General features: G+C 45.5%; 1 protein-coding gene and 1 long non-coding RNA gene across 2 annotated transcripts; one reads left to right on the forward strand and one right to left on the reverse strand.

The window, feature by feature from the left end:
• Window positions 1-841: 841 nt before the first annotated feature.
• On the reverse strand, window positions 842-24,280 carry ccnd2a (cyclin D2, a). Its single transcript, XM_030425298.1, has 5 exons — window positions 23,825-24,280; window positions 22,224-22,439; window positions 18,543-18,702; window positions 10,901-11,049; window positions 842-5,263 (listed from the first exon to the last, which is right to left on the reverse strand). The coding sequence occupies exons 1-5, from the start codon at window positions 24,017-24,019 to the stop codon at window positions 5,090-5,092; spliced, it is 894 nt and encodes a 297-aa protein (XP_030281158.1). The 5' UTR covers window positions 24,020-24,280; the 3' UTR covers window positions 842-5,089.
• LOC115586342 (uncharacterized) lies at window positions 20,708-22,140 on the forward strand. Its single transcript, XR_003984859.1, has 2 exons — window positions 20,708-20,996; window positions 21,752-22,140. It is a non-coding gene; the product is annotated as an uncharacterized LOC115586342 (long non-coding RNA).
• Window positions 24,281-27,504: the final 3,224 nt, after the last annotated feature.

The following is a 27,504-nucleotide window of genomic DNA, read 5'->3' on the forward strand; positions in this document are numbered from 1 at the left end:
AAACATGTATAATTTACCTTTACTTCTACTTTTGATATGCAAGTACACTGATTACCAGAAAATACATTTTGATCCTTAAGCATATTTCATACTTCAAGACTTTCACCTTGATATCTTAACCTTTAGTCAAGTATGACTTTTTGGTACTTTTTACATCACTGTATGAAGTCTATAGTTGATGTCTGTTGGATCAAGTAACAACGCTTCCATGAATGCAGCCACTAGAGGGCACAGATTGACACGTTCCCTACTCGCAGTTGTCCTCTGGCTTTATTTGTGACTTTTCTCCAGACAGCTCTAACTATTCTTCTGTCTCACCACAACTACTTTTGTCTAAGAATGCAGCAAATACAGTTGTATTTGTGTCACCATAACCATGCAAGCAGCTCTGATGACATCAGTGAGTGAGAATTATGCGGTATGTAATTATATAAATTTAGTTGTACAGAAGTTCTCCTTTGTATTTCTCTGTAGACATCATGGATTTAAAAGAGTGTGTTCAGGGTTTGAGAGTCCTTTTTGTTTCGGACCAGAATACAAATTTTTGCTGGCCTGAGCTGAAATATTGATACATCTCATTTTTTCTTGCAAGTTCACAGCTGCGGGGAGTGTTTACAACTGCTTCTTCCTTATATTCTGGCCGGGGGAACACATATTGTCCCACATTCATCATCAGCGCTTTGTGTGGCTTTCAAGTCATCGAGTGCTACAGCTGAACTCTGCTTCACAGTGTCACTGCTGACTCACGCACACACACACACACACACCCACGCACACAAGCTAGTCTATCGATCATGAAACAATCAAACACAGAGCCCAAAAGGAACACAGGCGTGGGAAATAGTGAGCTGATGTGGTGTCACACCCTTTAAAGCAGAAGTTTATTGAACAGAGGTTGTGCAACAGACATTTGAGGTACATGACATGAGTTATAGTGGAGGGGAGGGGGGAGGGGGGGACCCAAAGGGAAATCTGCACCATTGAAACTTCCAGATATCAGAATATTTATGGTTGGACATGACAGGTGTAGCTCAGCCCATTACTCTGTGGCAGTTACAATGGTGCACAGACAGATTAATTCAGACCAAAGCATATCTTTCTCACATACAAGAATCCATGTTTACTGACATTCAGAGCGATTGTGTTTGTATAAAGCAAGAACTGTACTTTGGCCATCATAGGAATGCTGTTTTTCCCTCGCTCTCTCTCTCTCTCTCTCTCTCTCTCTCTCTCTCGCACGCAGGCAAGATGTAGCACCAACATGAACAGAAATGAACATGCTTGAACTATCTACGGAACAAACCCCCTCGGAGATAGACGCTGCAATGTTGATGTGTCCCCCCAAACACCACCCCCCCCTCCAATATAGGTTTAAGTCCAAGTGGAAGCCTTGCATATTTCCTGTCTCCCATCTCACTGAGCAAGTTGTTTCCCCTCTAAAACAGCGAGAATCATCCACAAAAATGCTAATTTGTCGTTGCTTCCCCCCCCCCCCCCCCCCAAACTGTATTCTTTCTCCTCCGTTTCCAGGCTCCCTAACTGCAGAGGTATAGGCGATGGATTTTTGTTTATGTTTTTCTTTTTGTCCAGTAATCCTGAGGTATAGGAAATACCACTGATGCAGAATGTGACTGAAGAAGGAGAGCAAAATAGATTTAAAAAAAAAAAAGGGGGAAAGGAGACATGCTATCTAAGCAAACTGTCAAACTGTACAAAGAACATTTCCAGTCGAATACTCATTTCATGTTCTTCTATCACCATCTACTTCGTTTTTTTTTTTCTGAATGTATCTCTTAAGCAGTAAAATAATTATATTATAATACAAATGTTTATAAAATAGCAGCACACTCAAGTGACACATCACAACTAGGTAATGTTATTTTTTTGTATAAATGAAACAAATTCATAGCTTTTAGCAGCGCAAAAAGACAACAATAACTCAATAAAAATATTGACACTTTTTTCTTGATGTCTTCACACCTCCTCCTCTGTCCTCTCTTCACTTTGGAATACAGTATCTCTAAATCTTAGAAAAACCCTTTTGCGGGTCTGGTCACCCCATAAAATATATCAAACACAAATTGAAAAGGTGGTCTCAATATATAACACATGCAACAATAAATTGCAGGAAAGAAAAATCACAACCATTAAGTTTGGGAGAGAGCTTACATCAGGCAAACAGAGGCAAAAAATGAAGGGGTCGTATCAAAGATTCAGACGGGGATGTTTTGGCAACATGTGTCATTAAATTGCCCAGTTTTACTGAAAAACATCACTCAGACATTACAGATCCCCACATTTTTCTTCAGTCTGACAAAACACACACGCAGCAAAGTCACATGAAAAAAAAAAGAAAAAAAACTCAAGCATTAAGTCGAAGACACCTTGCTGTGGCAAAGCAACGTGTCCCATGAAAAACAAAACAAAACAAAAAAAATAATCATCCGTCTCTTGTTTTGTGCTGATGTCTGTCTGGCTGATGAACCCCCCTTGCCAATGATTTGAAGCAGCAAAGCTCACAGGGGACACATGTGTTCACTGACAGACACTGAACTCCACAAGCCAGCACCATAGAAAACTGACCAACCACTGCAACGCACATCAGTTAAGGTGGTTTCAAACAAAGGCTCTGCTCTGTCTCAAAAAATGCAAACCCCATTGCCCTCTGGAGAACGTGTGCAAATGTCGGGATGTTACGACCACCTTATTGGAGCTCCTCGCTGCCCTGTGTGACTATCTGTGGCTGTGATGCAGATAAATATGAAGAAAAAATTCAAGTAAAAACAAAAAAAATTCATTTCTTGACAATATAAAAGAAAATCAAACAGAACCCATGGATCAGTGAACTCTGTGTGTAGGCGTTTTTTCAATTCATATTGGCGTTTGCGATTCGAAATTTCAGACTCCCCATCAACTTGCACTTTGCTTGAACAGGAATGTTTTTTTCTTCGCTCGGAATGTCCTCTCGTCGTGAGTTGTGGAAAGCCTTGTTATTAATGTGACTCTTGCTTGACAAGGGTATGTCTGATGATTGGGAAACCAGCCCTACAAAGTAAACCAAAGAAAAGGCTAACAAGGAAAAAAAAAAGAAAAGAAACATCCATTCACCTCCAATCACCACCCGACGCATTTCATTTTACTTATCTCCTGGGGAGCATGTTCTCAAAGTGCTTTGCCATTGAAATCATATAGGGGAGCTGAAAACAACCCTATGTGGGACTCCAGATGCATTGACAGTATATCATCAACCTGTACTCCTCTAACCCCACCCCCCAAGAAAGTTCATGCTCACATGATCTGGCACTGTACAGTCTTAGTTCCTCATTTCATTTCCATGCAAATGGAAACCCAGAACGCTTCTTTTCACTTAGCTGAGTCATTGTAGACATCCATTCTGAGAAGTTAATGTTGATCCCATCCAAATATGTCAGATGGCAGATGTCAACGTTTTATTATGAGGCCTTTTGCCATCTTTTTGTTTGTTACATCTTCCAGCCACTGGCTGTAAATCATCCTCATCTCCTACACAGCAGCATGCGCCTGCACCACTCAGATCCTCTCTATCCCTACCATCCTGTGCTTCCACAGTGACTTCTTGTTGTCCCTGTCTTTCTCATCCTTTCCACGCCGCACCCTGTCCCCACCCTGCTAACGAATACAGAGGAGCCTGACATCCTCCAGACTTTAAAAAGCAAAGCCTTACTTTCTTCAAGACATCGTCCTCTCCGGTTTTCACGTGAGCCATGCACGCTGGCACACGTGAGAGGTCATTACTACTCTGTCCAGACTCGAAGCCTTTCACAACTAAGGAAACACTATATCGTAACAATGTGAAAAAAGAATGAAGTATCTGCAATATTTCATTAACAGAATGGCAGTAATTAACAAACACCTCACCTGACCTCTGAGTCTGGAAAAATGCTTTTTAGAAAGGTAAGGGGCTCTAAGACAAAGTCCCTTCGCTTAACTCTCTCATTCATAGTCCATGCACATGAGTTTATTGTTGGCCAACAACGAAACCATGAGACATTGTTAATGCATGGAGGCAGTGATATAGCTTAGATGCCCTGTTATACTGATGGACAAAGTATTATGTGTAGCCTCTGCTTGCTCCATAGTCTTTTAATATAGAACGTAAGTCTACGACTTGACTTTTGCAACAAGTGCCTCACGCCACAGAATGCACACTGCTAATATAGATACAGGATCACATGTAGCATTCACACCACACACGCACGCACACACACACACACACACACACACACACACAGACACACATACAGACACGCACAGGCGCACATGCAAGCGGGCAGACTCACTTGCACACCCACAAACTGACACACACAAGCAGCCTGACAAAAGGAGCTTATTGATCTCTACTACTCAGTTCCAAAATATTCCAATAATAATATTAATAATAATAATAATAATTACTAATACTACTAATAATTATTATCATTCTGTCTCTTCCGTGGAATTGGGACCCACCAACTTATAGCACAATGTTCTCACGGCTTCCACTGTCTCGTCCTCGACACACACGTGGACCCTCGTGGTGCTCGAGGAGCTCGAGCACGTCCATGGATGTAATAGTGATAATACTCATAGAAAACAAAACAGAGGAGGAAACAAACTGAAGCCCCAGTGTGATCCCATGTATGCATTTTTCTGAATGGTTTCCACAACTTCTACCATAACAGCCTCGTCATCAAGCTATGGTTAAAATATAACTTAAAGGACATACTATACAATCAGAGGCAGAACGCAAATATGATTGGCTTCCCTTCTGTATATCCAAGGCACCACAGAGCTTCATCGTATCAAATTTGTCGCTTTTAGACTAGAACATCATAGAAAATCTATTTCGTAGGGCAGGTTTGTTTTTTTTGTTTCTTTTGACTTGAAGAACAGAAAATCTACACAAAAAACTAGCAAGCATTGTTCTTTTTTCGTTTAAAGGGCTTGTGTTTTTAACATTTTTTGTTCTTTTTGTTCTTTTTTTCTGCTTTTAAGAAAATTGAGGTTTTTTTCATGATGCTTTTTTTTTCTTTTGTAAAATCCTGTGCAATGATGCCCCTCTTCTGGCGGTTCACAAGTTGACATCGCGGACGTCTGTCGGGGTGGAGGATTGGTCCAGCTCGTCCAGGCCTTTCCCGCTGGGGCCTCTCTGCGTCTGCTGCTGCTGCTGTTGCTGCTGCCGGCCCTCGCGCAGGCTGCTCACCAACACGCGCTCGATCTGCTCCTGGCACTCTTTGAGAACATCCTGCGGTGAAACAACAGAGGAAGGACAAGACGTAAGTAGAAACCCAAATTAATGTGCTAATGGGGGTCAGGACAGTTCTCTAATTTCCAAGTCAAGTCGGCAAAACTTTGCTTGAATATTTGATTTATGTGTCTGATTTAATGCAGTGGATTTTAAGCTATTTGCAACACGCGTCTTCTGCAAATATTCTATGGTATATTCTCATTTTACCCAGGCGAGTAGAAAAGCTTGGCCTGTTTCAGTCGAATCAAAAGATAAGTGCCACAGTTTATTGTTGCGGAAATTGGTTTTTGCAGCCATCATCGTGAAAACCAAGAGAAATCTGAAAACTTTTGTCAACGCGTGACAAATGGGGGCCCCCCAGTGTGGCAGCAGAGGGGCCCCTGGGCAGTGGAGGTCACGGGTTTTAAATGACCACCGACTTCCTAGCAGCTCCAACTACTGCCAAGGCTGCACGTAGACAAGGACCAGACCCAGGCATTACATCAGCCCACCAGGGTTGTGCACTGAGCACCTCCCCTATAGCGCTCGTGTGCACATGCCGACACACATGCGTTCCCACACGCATGTCTGTGCGTACACACCCCCATCCAACCACCCACCTATCCCACACCACCACCACCAAACAAAACCCAAACAGAAGTAGCCTTGACAACGGCGGCTGAAAACACAGGTAGTACTAAAGCTATGTTAATTACATCCACCTCCTGTGGGAACACAAAGGTGGTGCTTTTTTAACGAGAGCCAGTCTGTGTGCCTGCCTGCCTGCAGGGGATCCATCTGAGACCTGGCCGGCTCGCCTTTCACCATCAAAGGCCGCGGCGGCAATCTGAGAATCCACCTGGGAGAGGAGCCTCTCAACAGCGCTGAGCCCTCATATCCTTCCCTGATGGAGGGTTGACAGAGGGGACAGCGTAGCTCATGAAGGGGGGGGGAGGGGGAAGGTAAAGGGGAAGGAGTGTCTAATGGATTGTTAGCAAGAGTGTTTGAGAAGGAGAGGAACAGCCAACCTTTAAATATATTCCGAAATAACAAACTAATGTGAAAGTTCCTGAGCTGATTAAGAGTTAGCAGTGCTCTCTGGTGGTGAAACACAAGAATGCAACTGAAGCAGAGTGGTTTGCTTTCAGCTCTACAGACGCGCACACACACACACATGCATTACCCGTTGCCTTGTGGGAAACATGACTGAGAGCGCCCCATGGCCGGAGGGATGGGTGAAAGTGTACCGCATGTGGAGCGGGGAAACATTCTTCAGAAATTTACAGCTAATTTAAACCTGATGGGCCACAGTTTGAGCCTGCGTTATAGCTTCTGGTGCCGCTGGGCCTTGATGAAATGAGAACTGAGACCTCGCTCACATCAGAATTGCTCGTCGGGAGCTCCTCACGGGTGAGCGACAAAAGGTCACGGTGTCAAAGGTCAAACAGCATGACACATTACAGGGTGAGACATGTACCGTGTTGTCACGGGGAAGAAACACCAGTTTTTGACTTCTAACTCAACTTTCAAAAACTGGCAATTTGTTGAAAATCTGCACATGTGGACACTGTTATGGAGGATTTCTTTACGAGTGGAATCTCCTTAAAGGACCAAGAAATCTATTCCATTACATGACCACTGACAAAATGCCTCAGCCAACAGGGGTTTTGCTGATATCTGAAGTCAGCAGGAAGTAATTCCTGCCTTAACATCTCTTTTATTATGAGCTCTCCAGCATCGAGCGATGATTAGCTCGGGAGAGTTTTTTGGATCACAATCTGTCAAGAATGATTTGATGTTGATGAGGTTGGACCGATCTGGGCTGGGTGCCTCAGGGAAAATGTTTCCCCCAGCAATGGGTCTGACGTGGACGAAACCCGACCAGCGTCTGTCCCTTAATCTCCTCCAGAGGTTGGCCGCTAACATGGGCGTGTGCACACACACACACTAACACAAGATCTTCCCAACAACATGTGCCCCATTGGTCATAAAAGCTCAATTCCTGTGAGAAAATTAAGTAAAGCGAAGAACATGTAAAGGAACTGCCTGTGTCTTACCGCAAGAATGTACGCCTTCACTTCTTAAAAGACATGCTCCCCCTGTCTCGGATCCCATGCCAAGCCTCATGGGCTTTATTCGAGAAACTTTAATGACTTCAGTGTGTGACTACTGGAAACACCAATACTGTTTTCAGAGAAGCTCTAGGTACTTGGATACCGAGGAGGCCAACAGCACTGAATAAGTTGACCATGGGAGGTAGTGCTATACTCGAGCATCTTATTTTGTAGCCTCAACCCGGAAAAACACATAACCACCTCAGATCCTCCCTTGCTGTTACCGTCCTCCATCTGCCCTGCCTCAAACATACATCACACTGCACCAATCTGTCCCTCTGACAAATCAAGGCGTGCACATGATTCCCCGGGCGGCCTTTGTGACACTGGCAGTAGGGGGGGAAGTCGTGCAGACAGACAAAACCAAAAGGAAGAAATGTGTGAAGCCATGGAATGTGTTTTAACTGCTGACTGCACCACACAAGACAGCGTTAGCTACTCTGGGAGGACTTGGTGGTCAGACAGCTGAAACAAACACACAGGCAGACACACACTACAGATCCCATGGAGCCTTAAGAAGAAATATCCGGAGGCTGACACTGGAATTGAGGAGTCACCACATGACTCGAATTTCCACAAGTTACAATAGAAAATGTGACCTTTCTCTTACTTTTTAGCGCCGCATGCCGAAACACCACAAATGGTGACGCCACGGGCTGTGTTAATAGAGATCATCTTTCCTAATAAATGCATCTTTGTCGCAAGCAACATATTACTGTTCCCACTCTGAAGACATTTAAAAATTCACATGTGCCCATTGTGCAGCTTGAACGAGAACATCTCAGCGATGGTTAGGCCACAATGGAAACCAAGGTGATAAAAAAAGAGGAATGAAAACAGGACGACAGGGAGAAGTGGGGAAATGTGTTTCCGGTGTCTTGGTGAGTGACCCTGACCGAAAAAAAAAAGATGAATGAGAGACAGAGAGAAAATGAGATGATAAAATCTAGGAAGTGGTGTTTGCACATCGTTGCACTTCTTGAACCTCTACTTTCTGTATTAATCATTCAAGAATAAAGGGAAGCTCTACACATTCATGTGCTCATTATTAGTCTAAATTGTGTATTGTAGCATAAAGTGTATTCTAGTTTTCTTTCTGTCACTGCAGATGACCTCTACAGTTCAGTGAAGTCACAACTGATTAGTCTCCCACCAGAAACTCAACACATTGTCACAAATTCCATATTTTCTCCCTTCACATTATGACTTGGCTCTTAGACACTGCTGTCCCTAACAGGGAGCCCCTCTTGGCCACACCAGGTGCATGTGAGGCTGCACAACATTCTTCCAGCGGCCCAAGATGGTGACTTGGCCCTATCACATTTCCACTGGAAAACCACAGCTTCTGGATACCACAGATGCCAGCAGGGTGCCAGGGGGGTGGCGTTGGCCATGATGCTGTTGGCAGCAGCAGCTGCAGAGGTTGGCCAAACTTGCTTTGCCTTCATATTTTGCCTGGCTCTTTGGCCCGGCTGGCTACGGGACGCAGCTCTACCATCTTGCCGAGCCTCTACACTGCCGGCCAAAACCAAAGACAGTATGTATACACATTTAGACGCAGGTTCACACCTCCAGCCTGATGCCTGCAGATGAAATCGACTGTGAGTGTGGGTGTTGAAAAGTATAAAGTGATGCAGCTTTCGGGTAAAGGAGATAGGGTAAGACTTCCAAAGACTAGGTCACTGATCACCGTTTCCTCTTTTTTATGTTTGTGAAAGCCTTAACCCTTAAACAGTGACAGAAAATAAATAGCACTGAAACCGCTTATTAATGCTGTTGTAACACTAGCGGTGCACAAATCTGATGCAGACCAAAAGATGCTCTCCAAAAGTGTTTAGTTCTGGATTCATCGTGGCACAGTTTATACTAAAGCCTCCTCTATATGTTGAACAGGGGAGGGTGGCCCTCTGCTTTGCCTCCCGTGTTTACTGCGAGCCATGGCTTGTCTGAATCCAGGAATGTGAGGAGTTGATCAGAGACACAGAGCGACTTAATTCCCTCAAGTCGAAAAGACCTCGCAGCCTAAACACACTGAGGCCCTGTGCTGCTGAGGTCAGCTATTTGTTTTTCCTCAGCTGCTGAGCGAGACTTCACACAGCTCGCACCAGAGGGAGCCATGCTTTCCAGCGGCGATGCACTATGGACCGTAGGAGGAGACGAGAGAGGGCTGATTGTCGCGAGGGAAGGCATGACACCCCCTCCCAGTGTCCTTTTCACACTTCAACAGCTTTCTTCCACCTCCTCCTCCCTCTTCGGCTCTTTTTGGGGACAGAATTGAACATACCAGGGCTGAGGCTCGGGATCTGTGTCGTGCCCTTTGATCCGCTCCCTCCGCGGTAAGCACACATGAACTCTAAATGTTCATGTTTGGATGAAGTCTGCTGTTACTAACTAAAAGCCTTTTTTTCATCATGTTTGGTAATAGGCGCTCTTTTGCCAAGGCTGCAGCGTCTGAGCCGGAGCTGGTCCCTGCCCACTGCTCCTGAATAGTTAAGATGGGTCAAATGTAGAAGACTAATTTGTCCAGAGAGGCTAATAAAGAACGACTTAATAAATCAACCTATGCTGCAGCTTTGCCCACCCTCACAGCCAGCTACAGCAAGCTGAAGCCCTCACCCATCCACGTGATGAAAGCCAGGCATCTCCGAGTCAGTAGAGGCCCTGCCTGTGTTTGGACTCAACTCACCCACCACCGCAAAACTCGCTGTACCCAGACAGCCGCACAACGGCCTGGCCAGCATTCCTGTCAGCGACAGAGCATACTGTATATGCTCTCAACCTGGCTCGATTTAGAGGATTCTTTATGCGAGGGGGCCCTGAGCAGCCTGACCGGACGGATGGAGAGGTGGAAAAAAAACCTGCAGCATGCCACCTCTCAGTCCAGTCAAGTGTATGACAGAAGGGGCTGCGTGTAAACTGATGAGCTTCTTTTAATGAAGACATTTTTCTGGTCTCAGATTTGCAGTTTTTGTTTTTTTTACTCGATTGGCAATAAAATCCCCTCAAAATGGGTTTGTGGAATCCCAGCGAAGAGGCCAAATGTGAGTCTATCGCAAACACACAACCTCGACAAACATGTGGCATTTTTTAACTTTTGACATAAATAACAAGGATATTTCCCCTCAGAGAAGTAGCTAGTCTCTGTGACGAAAGCAGAATCTTCTTGTTAACACTCAGAGATCGTAAAAGTGTGCGTTTCAGGGGTGGAAAGATGAGTTAATTGTGGCACTTCGCTGGAAATGTAAACCAACTGGAGAGTTCGGCAGCTGATTCAGCTTTGAATCATAGAGCAATAATTGTACTTATCTAAATACCAGAGAGCACCTAACTAATCTCACAAGATATACTCACACTTATTCCTCCTCCACATTCAAAATTACTCAGAAACATCCCCACTCAAATTTTCCACACACAAGTATCAAGGTCCCAGCCCAACCTTTACTGACAAGACCACACTGGAATGTTTTAAACTCAGTTGTTGTTTTGGAAAAAAAAAAAAAAATGTGTGTGTCCGGCCCAAATCAGTGTAAAACAAACTCACCACTTCTGTGTTTGTGATTTTGGCCAGCAGGTCTGTCAGACTGTCGCCCCACTGTGACTGGTCGGTGGAGTCCAGCTGTAGGCCGCAGATTGCAGCCCCCACACTTCCTGTGGCAATCATGGAGGGAGGGTACATGGCGAATCTGAAATCTGTTAAAAGGAAGGAATGAAAATTTTAGTTAAATGTGTCTTCGGTGCTTAAATTTGAAGCTCAGTGGATAAATGACTCAAACTGTTTTTCTTTTTCATTCTTTTATTCACCTGGTGCCGCTCCTAAATTGCACTTTTCAATTCATACGCTCCACAAATACGTCCCTCCCAGAGACAATATGATTCGGTAATCTAGCAGTCAGCTAATAAATAATCCCTCTATTGCACCGGGCCTGAACGCAGTGCTCACTAATGACCAGGGGCCTGGATAATGAGGGTTCACTTGGCTTGTAAAGGAGCTGAAAAGCAACCACCCTCACCCCGCTCCCCACCCGAGTCCCCCCTTTCCCCAGCCCGGCCCCTTTTCTTCCATCTCCTGAGTAAATCGTGTGCTCGCTGAAAAAAGCCCCATAGCGCTTGGAAAGGGAGGAATAAAGAGGCTCAGTGCCTCTGCCAATGCTCACTGCTGTAGGTCCTTTTTCCACGTGTGGTCACAGGCGTGCATCTCAAAGACCAATAACCTTGTTAGCTCCCCTCACTGTCATTCATAATGCAAATGAGACAGCTTGTGAACGGGCCAGAAGCCCGAAAAGGCAAGGCAACTGGCATACAGGGGGAGAGAGGGCGAGAGAGAGAGACAGGCAGGGAGAGAGAGAGTTTTTCTCTTCACAAACAGAGACATACACACAAACAGACACACACACACACTTGCACACGCACGCACGCACGCACACGCGCGCGCGCACACACACACACACACACACACACACACACACACACACACACACAAACACACACGCACACACACACAAACACACTCGCTCCTTTTCTCAATTCTCTCTTTATGTCTTGCTCAACTTCTACCTTTCTTTTTGGACAACACATGGCTTGCTTAGATGGGGCCAGTGAATGGCACACATGCCCCAGTCTTTGTTGCTACAACAGGCAGCGGTTTGCATTGGCGGCCCTCCTATCTTTTAGCATATTAATAGAGTGGCGGGCCTGCGAGAGGGAAGGCAGAGGAGTGTGACTCCATTGTCCAGAGTCATCACCTCATTTCACCCAATTGAGAGACACAGCATCCATCCCTTCTCCGCTGATACCAATTCAGCGAGACAGGCTGGACAAAGAGCGTGGCTGGACAGGGGAGGGGGCAGGGGGTCGACTGGGGGGAGGAAGATGAAGAAGGAGGGATGGACGGTGTGGCGACAAGGCGACGAAGAGAAAAGAAGGGGAAGGTGGTGGGCTTGGTGGGAGAGGAGAGGGGGTGGACAACTCCGATTGCACATCACTCTCAAGTCTGTGTCCAGACTCTTGTGAGGCTTTGGAAGAAGAAAAGAGTCGCCCTCCAGCGACCCTCACCTCCTGCCTCCCACCCCCCCGCCTCACAAGTATGCCTCTGTTCGTGGGCCACCTATGGGCTAGAGGAGTGGGCAGTGGGGGCATAGAAACAGCCTGCACATTAACATATTGCCATATTCAATTGCAAAGCAAACTGCGTGCGATGGCTCTGAAGGAGATTTTTCTTCCTTCTTTTTTTCAAAAATCTGGAATCAAAGAGGTAGGCCCTTTGATAGCTGTAAAGGCAGCCCCTCACTGCCTTTTTAACATGCACAGCCAGGCGCTTTCTCATCTTGTGGGCTCAGTGTTGACAAATAAATGAACTTATTATACACCCCTGTGTTAGCCGCTGGGCCTCTGCCAAGGGGCGATTTATTAAAGGCTACCTCGAGCCAAGAGGAAAGAGCACACAAAGCCCCTCGGCATTACATCACTGCTGTAAGAGCACAACTTTCTATAGAGGGCTAAAAGGACAAAGGCATACACGGATTTACTGTACGTGTGCAGCGAGCGCAGACTGACAGGCGAGGAGGCAGACACCTAAGAGACGCAAGGGGGAAACAATGCACTGATGGCTGCATGGTTTAAGATGCAGACACACATACACAAACACACAAACACACACACACACAGCACAGACGTAGGTTTGTGGGAGAGCTGAGTGGCGGGCAGTGGGCAGCAAGCTGATTTTTCGCACTCAAGACAAGACAGGTCTGTAGCAGAACAAGGACGCGCGCGTGCAGCCGATGCGGGCTGACACTCGGGCCTGGTGGCTGCTGCATGTGGGGCGAAGAATGGCCGTATTTTAGGAGGCCCTCATTGATATTCATGTTGAGGATAAACAGTGTATGTAGCTGAGTGGGGACGCCTGCGATGGAAAGCTCCCTGTGAGCAGCGGCTGGCTGGCCTGGCCTGCACGCCTCTCACCCCCTTCAATGGCCCTTTCTCCTCCCTGCGCCCCCTCATCTCCATTCCTCCGTGTTCCTAACCCCCTGAAACACCATCCTCAGGCCTCTGGTCGCACAGTCTGCTGCCCCGCGCGGCCCACTCCTCCTGGGTGGCTGCAATGCACAGTGTGCACATTAAACTTGTAAATTAATTAAAGTTGGAAAGTTGAACAACAGCCAGGAGAAGAAAGAAAAAAAAAAAAACCTCTCCTTCTCGCCCTCGACTCTCTTTCCAGGGCTATAAATCAGGGTCTTGTGTTGTATACATGTAGCGCTTATTGACCTTGTTTATTAAAGGAGTAGCATTACGAGGACCCAGGGCCTGTTGACTGATTAAGGCCAAAAACAAACATAATTTCGGGGTTGGCATGACAGTCAGTTTCACCACTAATGCAACACAGCCTGGTAGTCCAAACATGGCCTGTAGAGAGCTGCTCAGACACACCAACACACCAAAAACAACGTCCCAACTGGGCTTATGGAGCTCTTCCACATGCAGCAAGGGGAGTAATTACCGATTAATAACTTGATACAGATATCTGTCATATTCCATTACCTCTTATCCCCGGCTGTCACTCCGGAGACAAACAAAAAACAGAAGTTTGAGGAGAATTTGAGTCATGCACCCCGGCTCAAACGCTGATTAACTCATTTGCCAAAAAACAGAATTCCTCCTTAATTGCAGCATCCTGTGACAGCTCGCTTCACTCTTGCACTATAGAATCCACTGTCACAGCTGCATGGGCGGTAATGTCAGAAGTATCAGCGATCAAATGTGGGACGGGGGACCCTCTGGTGTCATGACAGGTCAAACCAGCTTCCACTAACATTTACTTACTGCTTCAGATCACAAATATTAGTCTTTGTGGTCAGCTTGACCTCCAAGGTAAACATGGAGGCTTAAAAACATTTTGATTCCTACAACTTTTTTCGGTGGGATAACTGCAGCTTTGAACGCAAAAAAATCTCAGTCTTTGTGTTTCTGGTGTGACTCAGCAGGCCTCAGTATTTATAGTGTGGTGCTGATTACACCAGCGAGGTGAAGGAGAGGAGGAGGAGGAGGAGGAGGAGGAGGGGGAGGAGGGGACTCAGGACATGCCACTCGATGATTCACTCTGCGTGTCACATTTTTGGGCGCATACTGTCAGGAAGCTTCTCCCCGCTCCATGTGCCGACGGTGCAGTCGGACCGGACGTGACTCCTCACATCAGCGGAGCTTGCGGAGAGATGATAATTTGTCGGAGGAGGTGGCTAATTTGTTAGGGTTCTGACTCATCAAACATGAAGGGGCTTTTATGTAAACAAACACCAGTAGAGACCATTTCATTGACCACGTCTGAGATGAATCATTCATCTCTAGAATGCGGAGCTGGGCCTGGAGGGGATTCTCCTTGCGGCAGCCACTTGGAGAGGAAGCTACAAGGGAACATTCCTGCCTCTGGACCAGTGAGACGTAACAGCTAAGATGAAAAGAGGTCTTATGAGTCATTTGAAAACATTTTGACGGTTGCATAAAAATGGACACGTTTGCAGATAGTTTGTCTCTTCCTGGAGACGAGAAAGATTTGAGGCTCCCTCCTTGTAGGATACAGAAAAATCTGTCAGCTTTGGAGAGCTCTGATGATCCTCTGTGAATATCTTCATTATTTCAAAATAAAAGTTAAATACAGTGGAGGAACTTTGCGTATGTAAGCATGTCATCCAACAGACCAAACAATGGAGTATGCTGTATACTACCGCAGTGTGAACAGTTTATGAATTTGGGTAGAACTGTGTGAGAAAACTTCTTAAAGTGTAGGGTGTTTATCGTACATGGCCCACTTTTAAAGGGGCACTATGTAGTTTTGAGGAAGAAAGTTTAATCAGATGCCAAAGATCTTCCTTGACTGTTTTTTACGCCTAAACAAACTAAATAAACAAACTCTCTTTGATTTTCATGGTTGAATGAACTGAACGATCAAACTGACCTTAAAGGACGGCACAACTTCATAGTGTTTTACTTTGTTTATCTTTGACGGACCCTGCCACCTTTCTAGCTTCAAACAGTGTTCTGGGGACCTTATTTTCCTCAGAGAACATCTTGTATATTCACTTATGGAAAAGAAATAAATAAATTTCTTAGCTTGAATTTGTTCTACAAAACAACAAAGTGCCCCTTTAAATACCTTAAATAAAACCTCAGCTACAGGACACATGGTGCCGTTATACATGAGGGAAAATGAAGCCATGCAGCGAAGCCTGACTTCTCGCATGCTTGTTGGCTGGTGAATCATTAGTTTGTCTCAGGGAAACTAACCAGTTAATCATCTAGTTACTTCAAACAGTCCAAAGACACTTCCACGCACCAACGAAAGTAATCAAATAATATTTGGAGAGTTACTTAAACCACCTGTTATTTACATCCAAACTTGTAGCAAATTCGTAATTGTCTCCCTCAGGACAATTGACTCTCTCTTGGACAGCACTGTTGGCCCTGCTCCAGAATTTTCTTTTGATCCACTTCTATGACTATTGTCACCATTCCATCCATACCATTACAGAGAGGGCTATTGGAGTCCATATGAAAAAAAAAAAAAATAGACCATAATCCCTGCCAATATGGCAAGAAGACGGAGCTCAATAACTGCAGCAGACAGGTTGGGGTGCATCTGTCTGCCCCCTGCACCCCGTCCTTTCTCCCACTTTACCTCAATTGAATAAGAATAGAAGAGGAAGCTCGGAGTGCTCGGTGTCTGTGTGGAGGAATGGAGGTTCATAATCTCCCTTAATGAGCTTGTTTCTGGGCTATTATCCGGCGGCCTGCCTGAGGGAAACGCTGGTGTTTCCTATCAAGTGGCCCCGCAGCGCTGACCCTCGCATGGCTCTGCATATGAAATGTAAGGGCCAAGCCTTTTGTCTCCTTTCTCCCAGCCTCTAGCTGAGCTCCCGAGCCATTTGCATAGTCCTGAAAGGAGCGGCCAATGTTATTAATTAATACAGAGCCAGCCTGCGCCACCTGACAAAATCCCACCGAGTGGCCCGAACGGAACTGTTTCATCAAAAGAGAGGAGCCATTAGGAATGAGAGGCCTTATTCTCCACTCCACTCTTCTCTCTCTTGTTCCCTTGAAAACAGAGAGCCGTGGTTTTATGCGTGTTTTCTTTTTCAGTATGGGGGCAGCGGCGGCGGTGGCGGTGGCAGCGGCGGCGGCGGGAGTAGTGGTGGGTGGTGGGGTTGAATGAGACTGTATGAAATAGGAAGGCCACAGGTGACCCGTTGTCAACTGTCTTGCAAATGTAAATCCTCCTGAGAGATCTCCTCCTTCTGCTGCGCCTTTACCTTCTCCGCTCCGCTCGGGTCGGAGGATGTCTCAAGGAGGATTCTCACCAGATAACCCGAAGATTTACGGCTGGGAACGTTCCACAAATGGGGTTTCGAATTCCCAGAGATCTTCAGATGCACCAAATTGTTGACTCACCCGCGCTCTCTCTTTCTCTGCCTTGCCCTCACTCTCAGTGTTTGCCTGGATACAAGTCTGAGGAGAGCATACACAGATAAATGGCCTGTTGCTAATCCAGAGCTATCTCCAGAAAAAGTTTCTCTCCTAAAACACAATGTCAGGGAGGACGACTCCTGGAGGCTCGTAAATTTATTTCCACTGCCTCATTGAAGCAATTAAGGACAAAGTGCATGCTGAGTCTTTCACAATGTTGCTTTGGGAATAGGTCCGATCACTGACACGCTGTCATTCCACACATTAATCCGCTGGCACAAAGCAAGGGGTGAGAGATGCGGGGTGAGACAGGGAGAGGAAGAGAGCAAGAGATAGTGAGAGAGGGACGGGGAGAAACAGAGAAAACAGGCGTTCCTCCTTCAGAAATGAACTTTTGCAAACTTTTCTCACCCTCAGATCCATTGCACAATCAGTGCAAGGGGATTCCATCACTTTATATTGTAAATACCTGTCACCTCCCCTCGTATTTATTCATCCAACTACACACACAGACTCCTCTGAATGATGTCAGCACAAGAGGCTGTTTCCCATGGGGGGTTGGTAGGGGGTGCAGTTAGCATTCCTGCAGAAAAAAGGAAGCTGGTGGTGGTGGTCACCCAGACAGTGAGAAAAAAAAGAGTGTCAAACAGCCTCATTGTGGGTTAAATGTGTATTTTGCTGCGTCACTATCAAGATAAAACCATAAACACGTTAAGGACTGCCGACAAATGCCGGTTTCAATCGACACCCCTGCATTATTAGCAGTCTGAATGCGTTGGTGGCAGTGACAAAAAAACAGGAGAAACCTGCCCTATGGTGAATCTCAACATGGGAAAGCTATCATGTCCTCCAGCTGTAGGGCGGGGAGGCGTGAGAAGTTATGGGGGAGAGAAAGAGGGAAGGAAGGCGGCAGGGGAAAGAGATATGAAAACATGAAATGCCTCAGAATTGGCAGGGCAAAAACAATACACTCCTCTGGCTTTTCCCTCACTCCCTGTTCCCTCCTGCATCTTCTCCGTCTCCGACCTCGCCGTCTCTTCAGATCATGTTAAAGGCTCCCTGTCCCTCCCACGACTCGCTGGATGTTTGATCTCGGGGGGAACAATTCACCTCAAGAGCAGAAGAGACAATGGCCTGCCTGCCTCCACCCCTGTCCATTCCTCTTCTCGACCCTGTGCGACATGGGAATGCCCCTGAACCGGGCTCAATCTGCTTTGAAGTGTTACTGGATGCTCTGGAAGCCACTGATACTCAACAACATGACCACATACCAGCCTGGGAGAAGACTAATGATGGACGTGAGACTTAAGAGTCTAGCGCTGAAATGTCTTCCATGACACATGCTTTTCTCAGGCCGAATACTTTCCCATCGGAGGTAATGCTACTCACTTCAATTACGGCGGGCCGTGACTGGCCCGCAGCACACCTCTGAACAGAGTTGTTGCCGCATGTTATTGAGAGAAGAGGGCGAAGAATGTGTGGATAAAGACATTTTGCAACATGAGAAAGTATGTTGATGCAAGCCATTATCGTTTGGTTTGACTTGGCAGCTTGTCCATGATCAGTGTCACTTGCAACACCAATAGAAAGAAAAAAAAAAAAAGAAAAAAGGAAAAAGATATGATGTGAAGATGACATCGCACTCTGTATTGTCATCTGTTGGATCTGTTAACATCTCACTTTATTCGGACAAATACAACAGGACCTCGAGCGTGTCCGACATTGCATCCTACCTGTGGCGCAGAGGGCGATGAAGGTCTGGACATGTTTGCGTATAAGTGCCAGCTTATCCTCGGGCAGCGGCAGCCTCCTTACAATGTGCTCGATGAAGTCGTTCGGTGTTACTGCTGCCAGGTTCCACTTCAACTTCCCCAACACCACCAGTTCCCATTCCTTAAGAGAGCGAGACAGAGAGAGACGGACAGAGAGAGTAGCGAACAGAGGGAGATAACCAAGAATGAGACAGAATTAGAAAGATGAAATGACACAAAGTACCACCCCATATTTGCATACATATTTAACATTTACACTACTGCCTGAAGTGAGTGAGCGTGTCTCTGTGGGCCCCTGGCCCCGTACATTATATGTGTGGAGGTTAAGCATGATTGTTATTATGTTAGTCTCTGCTTGGCCGAGCCTGGGACAGAGAAACACCAGCAGCGCCACCAACCCAGGTGACCTCACAACACTGTCTCCCTCCCCGTCTGTCTGTCTGGCATCTGGGGACTTTCCTAAAGAGGCCCACTAGAGGTTCTACTGTGTGTGTGTGTGTGTGTGTGTGTGTGTGTGTGCGTGCGTGTGTCTGATTGTACAGTGAAAATGGATAGGAAGGCTGTGCTTGTTGAGCAGGATCAGCGATAAATCTCCTTTATCAGTATTTAAAGGGGCACCATGTTGTTTTGTAGACCAAATTGAAACTCTGAATTGTATTGGTTGCAATATCAATGAGGTAATAATACAAACTCAGAAACTTTCCATAACTGACTAGACAAGCTGTTCTCGGAGGAAAGTAAGGCACCCGGAACACTGTTTGAAGCTAGAAAGGTGGCAGGGTCCGCCACATATAAACAAAGTAAAACAGAATGAAACTAATTGGCCCTTTAAGGTCAGTTTGTGTACCTTAAAGGACATGAAAATGAAGAGTTTATTTATTTAGTTTGTTTAGGTATAAAAAAAGGCATTTTCCTCCCCAAAACTACATAGTGCACATTTAATGTCATCTCATTCCACTCATCATTTAGTCAATTAAACCTCGCAACAGGTGATGTTTTGTCACTTATTCTTCATATAAACAACATGAAGTGCCAAGTTTAGTTAAAGACTTTATTTCAAGCAATCTACAGCATATTTCTGGCTCACAGGAAACATAAACTTGGTGCAGCGTTTGACTTAAACCAATGTGAATCAGTTCACTATGGATCTCTCGGCAAAATGTGATGACATGCTGGTCTCGATGAGTGTCTGTGTGTGAGTGTGTGTGGGACACTAGGTGTGGTCTTCTCTTCTCTTAGAGTGTATTGTTACTTTCACTTCCTAGAGGAGGAGGTGATTAACCGAAGAGTTGGTGACTAATTTGGGAAAAAATGTCGTGGTTTGGTTCCGGACTGCAGCCTTGTGACTGGGACCACGGATGCTCTTCATTTTCCCTTTCAGAGCAAGCGAGAGACCACATGGACTCATAGTCATGAGACAATTCAATATGGCTGCCACTGACTTGACCCGCCACCAGCTGGCAATTTTCTAATCAAAGTGACCTTTTTCAGCCTGGCTATGCTTTTCTGATCTCCTTGATGCCGTGGGGCAAAGAGAGGGGAGAGGAAAGGCTCCATTAAAAAAAAAAAAAAAGAAAAGAAAAAAGTTGTTCTGTAATCATGTGAGAGGAAATGAGAAAATAAAAGCATCTCAGTTAAAGGTGAAAGACATCTCCCCATGTTTGCTTGGAGATGTGCCACCAGTATCGCGAAGATTCAATTATTTGATCATATGCAAATCACGATGGCAGGCTGTGTTTTCAGGGGTGTAAATAAAGACACTGGGGGTTGGTTGGGGGGGGGGGGGGGGGGGGGGGGGGAGTAGCCCCTGCAAAGACAAACGCTCTTGCGATTGATTCGCATTGCTGCCTCAGATACACGCCTGTGCTCAAAGAAGAACTCGCAGCGTTAACTTATAAACAGCTCCATTTGTAATGTGGCCTTGAAAAAGCCAAACCCATCTCCATCATGGCTTTCATAACAGATTTTTGTCCCAGAATGATTTGCTTTCCCATGCAGTAGAGCAGCCTCAGTAACTTACTGGAATCTAATGTTTGCAACATGGCTGCCTCCTGCTCCCAGAAGCCTTCACCATCAGTGCCAAGCTAGCAATATTCAAGCCTACAGCAGAAGACGATGACAAACCTTGCAACACAGACTCTGTGCTGACAGAGTGGCAGGCAGGCAGGCAGGCACCCACTTCCTTCTTCTACTGCCTTCCTCTGGTCACACCTTCTTTGAAAATTGCGGTTCTCTTTACAAGAAATTGTTACCAAAGACGAGGACAAAAAAACGATCACATGCCCCGAGCAGCTGATCTCTGTTTCCTGTATCTGTGTGTCAGCCAAAATACTGCCTTATACAGAGACACTGAGAAGAGGCCCCGGCAAGCCAGTTCAAGGACTGGAGGCTTTGTCTTCAGACGTGCACATAAAGGTAGGACGCACTCAGTTTTTCTTGTAAAAATGCGGCGTGACGCGCTGCTTTATACAAGCCCACCGCCGGCTGACAATGCAGCACTTTTCCCCCCTTTAATGCACGTTCTGTTTACTTGTCACGCTGACCGTTGAGGCCCTCACTGCGGAGCGTGGTAAGTGAATCTGACACAATATTCCCGAGCAGAAACACATTCCAGAAAAATTATCAGCGACCGACAAAACCGACAGGAACTCGAATATTCTGCAGCAATCAACCAGGCGAGCCGGAGAGAGAGCCGCCAGTCAGGCAGCGAGGCAGGCCTGCAACCATCAGCCACGTCTGAATCATAATATGTGGCCTCTTTCACAACATGGGTGGGATTGGCTGTTGTTTACTGAGGAATGTTTATGTAGCACCACAGAGCAGTGGGGGAAACACTTATCTGATGGGAAAACTGAGTTAATTAATTGGTTTGCGCTGGTGAAGGCGGCTGGTATTATCAGAACCGAGGGGGCCTTATCAAGCACAGGACACAGAGGAATGACATTTTTGTGCTCCAGACGACACACAGCGTCCCCCCCCCCCCCCATGCACCATCGCTCCTGACTGCGAGCCACATTTCATGCGCTGCAAAAAAAAAACAAAAACGTGCCAGAGTCAGAAACAGCGCAGCATGACATAATATCAGAAATGTGTGCATCCACGGTTATTTTTGGACGAGAGCTGAACTGTAAAAGGCAAACTTGAATTTCTCTGTGTCTCTCCCTCTCTAGCCGACAGGAACAGAGTCAGAACTTTGGCTGGAGTTCAAGCTGACCTCGTTGCTCTGTGCAAATATTTGCCACTAGATGGCGATGGAGACCACTGCACAGGACTGCACAGACTGGATGGATACTGTAAAAGCCCAGAGGGTCCTGTACAGTAAAGGGAGCCCTTGTGGAACAATTCACTGCAAAGGCTTTTGCTTTTTAATGATGACGGCGCAGTCCAGACCAGAGACCGGACATCAGATTGGGTGAAATGACAGCAGCACCTGTGTTTGTGTGGGATGTGTTGAGCTGCAGTGATTAAAAATTGAGTGTATTCAAAAGTGAACGTGTGCCCCCTAAAAACAGGTGAAGTTCCCCAAAAGCATGATGTGGAAATAAAAGACATTCATATATCATGACACCATGTTCAAACAGCTGGCGAGGACAGCAGGAATCCTCAAAAGTGTGAATTTTGTGAAAACCAACTGTTGCTTACCAGCAGCTCTTGTGGTCTGATGGAGTTATCTGTGTAGATGCAAAGCTTCTCTGCAGTTAATGGACGAGTCTCTTTCAATTTGGATGCAAGAAACATGCACACTGCTCCCAGCAGCTGCAGGTTACACTTTTTGGTGGGTACCACGGCTAAAAATCTGTCTAAGTAGTTCATGGCCAAGGGAAAAACTTCTTCCTCGCACTTCTGCTCCTCACAAACCTGAATAAAGAGAGGGCAGACAATGCGGCAATGTTCAGCATTTGGAATCAGTAACCCACCCTGGGGTGACCTGACTTGTTTTCCAGCACTTGAAATGTATATAAAACTTTTATGAGATAACGAAACAAAAGTCTAATCACATGAAGAGCACATATAAATTCAATGACACACATAGTTGGGGCACGGCCAAGAATTTGCGCCCAGCCCTAATCGGTTGCGACATCATAAATTAATTCGAAATAGATTATTTTACTGGGAATGAAATAAGTCCCGGACACATAGTGTCAATAGAGTCGCATTCCTGCAGTTCATTCACTAAGAAATGAATTCAAGTCACAATCAGCCGAGCCAAAAAAACACCCCGACAGCGCAGCACACGGAAACACACGTTTTTTTTTTCATTCGTCATATTTTCATAAAATAATTAAAAATACAAATAAATTATCTAGAGCGATTTTCTTCGCACCATAATGTTCAGGGGGGTCTTCCACATCAGACCCGACAATTCATATCCAAATGCATGCGCGATAAATAGGAAGAAAATGTCAAAATAAAAGGCGAGTCGCGAGAGGTTGGTCCGATGTGCGTCACCGCCGACCCGATATATATATTTCAAAAATTAATTAAAAATCTCCAGTCGCTCGGATTCTGACAATATTTACATGAAAATAAAGCTCGGGGGCTCGAGATTGTTTACAGGCGGACGATGACCGGAAATATTGGACCGAGTGTCAAAAATCGAACATAATTCCAGAGAGAGGCTTTGCGACGGGGGGAAGACCAAAACGACAGATAAGGCCCTCGCCCCTTCCGACATTTAAAATAGATACCTAAAATGTTCGCAACGCTTTTTGGGATCAATTCTATATTCAGCGGACACCCAAGAACCTCCTCTGTCATTGCCGATGGCTTATAACCGCTGTTATTGCGTTTATGACACTGTAAAGTCCTCTTAAAAGCCCAAGCGCTCCTGTAAAAAAAACAACATGGCGATAAGCAGCGCGGGGCAAGCATTGCATCGGCGAGTGCATACGTGTGCATGGAAATATTCAGGCTATCTAAAATAATAACATTAAAGAATCAACAGGCAGCCCGTGCGGCCGACGTGCGAGGCATGGAGAGGAAATTCTCCGGTGTCGCCGATATCACAGCTCGAAGTTTTTCATAAGCACCGTCGTTCGCGAGGCGGACTTTAAAAATGGGAATATATCGCGGAAAACGACACATTTGGTTAATACGAGGAATAAGCAGTCGGAAACGAGAGCAACAAGTGTGATCTACTGTCCAAAAATTGCAAACGGCGCTCGCCAAAGCAGCAATAGAAAACAAATCAAGAGGCTTTAAAGTCGAACCACGGAAATAATAAGACTTGCGTTTCGGTATACCTCCAACATCCAAGTCGCGACCATCCTCCTCATAAACGGCTGGATATCTTTCTGGACGCCTTTGAAATAGGAATATTGGGGTAGAAACCTCTCCTCTATGGTCAACAAGCTCTGCAGGACTCTGTCATCGCACAGGAGGTTCGGATCGGGACGAGCTCTTATGATGGTGTCCATTTCGAGGCAGAGCAGCTCCATGGTGCTGGTGCTTTCACTTTAGTGAAAAAGTAGGATTTCTCTCTCGGAAGCGTAAAAGCGGTTTTGCGGAGCCAAAATGCAAAGGGGTGGCAGGGAAAGTCTTGTCGAGGCATAAAAAAGTGAGACTGCAGGGGCTCCGTAAGAGTAGTCCTGCCTCTCCTTGCTGAGAACTTTTTCCTCTCTCCCCACAGTGCGCCTCTACTTTCATCCGCCTGGCCAGATCAGGCGCACTTTCAAGCCTGCCCTGCATGCGCCACTGACGCAATTCACTTCATTACCTCTGTATAGACCAGACGCAACACGCTGCAGTCCCGTCCCTCTTTTCTTTCAGGGCTGACATGCAGGACAACTTTCAGCAAACTGGTTTCATTTCTAAATGTTAAAGGCTGACACCTTCCCCACAGCAGATGCACAACAAAGGTGCAGAATAAATCCTCTTAAACTCGAGTTGTACCTGGTTTTTTTCCGCACATCCCGACCATTTAAGGCTGAAACAGACACATTTAAGAAAATGCAATTCTTGGGGTGTATTCAAGTGTGTGACTGATTAATGTTCACTTTAAACATGCTGCCATCAGATAAAAGTGGAGATTTTTTTTGGTGTTTGAATAGATTTACATCTCCATGTTGGTGCCAGGTTGCCTTATAACGAGGACACAATGATATAAATAAATACATGAAATGCTTTATTCATCGTTGCGTTATTATTACGCACATTTTTCAGCTTTTAAATAAAAGCCTTCCACAACGTTCACTGGCTGAAGTGCAGCAAGTGCCCCCTTGTGAAAGTCATTTGAATATTAGTTTGGAGAAGAAAGAAAGACAAGAAAGACAGACAGAAAGAAAGAAAGAAAGAAAGAAAGAACCTCCAGAGGAAGCGACTAATTGCTGCTCGCCTGCTTCTCAAACCAACTTGTCTGTCAGCTTTTTTTTTTTCTTCAAATGGACTCGCTGAACCTCGGCGCGGAGCATGACGCATGTAGATACTGTATGCATGTGGCCATAAACACTGCATATTAACTCAGGGGGGCGTGAGCGCGCACGGACACGCGCGAAGGACAGAACCACCCACCCACCCACTCACTCACACACACACTCACACACACACACATACATACACATATACACACTGACACTCATACTTACACACTCACACACACACACATGGTCTTACAAACTTTTTTTTTTTTTGTTGCAGCCACACAGCTTGTGGTTTATGAGATAGCTTTCTAGGAAATTTGAGGCAGCGTTGAATTTTTTCTCCTTGCATAATCTTCTGTTGAAGATAACACAAAGATGAGACTCATTGACTTCGCTCGGCTCGCATAATATCAAGCCACTCAACAATTCATGCTTATTAATCTTTACTTTTCTATTCATTTTTTTGGATTGGGTGTGTGATCAGGTTTCTGTAAGAATCGACGTGGAAAAAAAACAACAACAAAAAAAAAAACAAACAAAAAGAAAAAAAAAAACAAGCAGGTGGAAACTGAGCCGAGAGTGTAAGTCATTGAGATGGATAATTAAAAAAAATGACTGCCAAATGATTTAGCCTCACATACAGTCACAAAGAGAATCTGCATGGGTAAATATGTTAATCCCCCTCCTATTCTTAGTCAACTTCAAAGACGGAGCCTTGAATGAAACGAGACTCGAGTGCGTCAGGGGAAGACTGGGGACTGTAAAGTCTTCACAGCTTTGGAGCTGTTAATTTCCCTGAGAAGCTTGTTGGCTATATAGCAATACTGGTGAGAAAAGTGGGGGAAATGTCTCTTTAAAGTTTTTTTTTTTCCAGTCTAAGTTGTTTCCTCCTCCCTGTGTGTCTATTTGCATAGCCAATAGTTCCTCAGCGCTCGACCGAGGCTGTGCGATTGTTACCGGGCAGAATTGACTTCTTCTATACCTTCCTCCCTCTCCCTCCCTCTCTCTCTCTCTCTCTCTCTCTCTCTCTCTCTGTGTCTCTCTCTCCCTCCCTCTCTCTCTGCTGTGGTCATTTATCAGTCTCGCCCCTAAGTGGATGTCGCTGCTGCTATCTGACACAGGGCGAGTTTTCTTGAACAGCATCATGTAGGTTTGAAGTTTCATGAGCTCGTGTTCAGTCGGAAAAGTGTGTGAAACTCCCTGTGTTTTCATTCTTAGTGTTAAAAAACATAGAGGAGGGGAGAAACGTTGCGTCCGGAGTGACGCATCAGTGCAGACGCTGGGTGGATGGTGACACTTCCATCGACAAAGTGACCCCTGACTCAAGAAAATGGCTAAAAAAACCTTTGAATTTAATAGAAAAAATAAGAATAAAATCGAAATTGTGTCATCCTTAATGACAAATGTTGTATGCTGAAGAAAGGGAAGAATTTCAAGCCTCTCAGTGGTTTAAATTAATTATTGAAATTGCAAGTTTTTCAGTTCATTAAACCACCAACAAGTGTTATCCTCTCTTGGATGGAACACACCTCACACAGCCACGTTTCTGCTGAGATGAGAAATAAATATTTCAAATGAATCGACACTAAGAAGATGTGCCATTACTTAATTAAATGGACTCCTTCACAAGAGTCTGAAAGAAAGCCAGACCGAATCAAATGTGGCTGAACGGGGCTGCTGCTGCGCGGGAGAGGCAGGTGCTCCAAACCCTCCCTCCATGCACAGCCCAGCTCCATCAGCTGTCCCCAGCTCACCGCGCAGGATGCGCAATTGCGCATCTCGCATCCAAACGCCTCCGACATTTCATCTCAGGCTGATTGCCACCGATGGTCACTTGTGCTTAGTTACGCGGAAGTGAGTAATTCAAAGTCACAATAAACAATAAGGATGTGCAGAAAAACCCCCAGTGTGCCATGCGCTGCAAAATGTCCACATGCGACAAACATAATCTTTAAACCACACTGCCTTAAAAAAAAAAATGGAGAAAGCAAACAGTTTTTGTGGGTGAGTAAAGTGGCAGCTTGTTGAAATAGCAAATTTAATTTGAAGGTGGTTTATTTACCACGTAAATTCCTAAAATAAGGCTCATAACATAGTCGAGAAACTTTCCAAAAAAATATGTAAAAATGTTCCTCTTCTTGAAAAGACACTTTCATGATCAAATAACGTGTCGGGACTTTATTCAACACACTTGTCAAGCAGTTTTCTTTTCTTTCTTTTTTTTTTTTTTTTTTCCCTTCCCCTGCAGCTTCTGCGGAGGAACAGTGACGCCAGCGGCTCCTCTGAGATCAGAAGCTGCTGCGGCGCATTCTCTCCCCGGAAGCATTCAATTACCATATGACAATAAAGTCGGAGCACGCCCTGTAGGTTAGAAAGTTGTCACAACATACATTCAGATGTACACTGGGAGGGGAACAGTCGAGAAACGGTTAGGTTTGGGGAGTTTGGTGGAGTTCCTGCGCAGCACACTGCAAGAAACATCCGTCGGGTGGAAATATTTCTATGAAGTGTCGGCTTTCTGAAATGTTTATTTTCTTTATTTAAAGTTTCAAAAAACTCAGTCG

Source organism: Sparus aurata, chromosome 8 (assembly GCF_900880675.1).
Source record: "Sparus aurata chromosome 8, fSpaAur1.1, whole genome shotgun sequence".
Classification (NCBI taxonomy): domain Eukaryota; kingdom Metazoa; phylum Chordata; class Actinopteri; order Spariformes; family Sparidae; genus Sparus; species Sparus aurata.

What these genes read in the sequence shown, in the direction of transcription:
- ccnd2a (XM_030425298.1), bottom strand. Translation starts at nt 24,019, where the DNA reads ATGGAGCTGCTCTGCCTCGAAATGGACACCATCATAAGAGCTCGTCCC. An exon ending in TCGCGACTTGGATGTTGGAG is followed by an intron (nt 22,440 to 23,824) that starts GTATACCGAAAC and finishes CTCTTTATTCAG; the next exon opens with GTTTGTGAGGAGCAGAAGTG. An exon ending in TCAGACCACAAGAGCTGCTG is followed by an intron (nt 18,703 to 22,223) that starts GTAAGCAACAGT and finishes CGCTCTCTTAAG; the next exon opens with GAATGGGAACTGGTGGTGTT.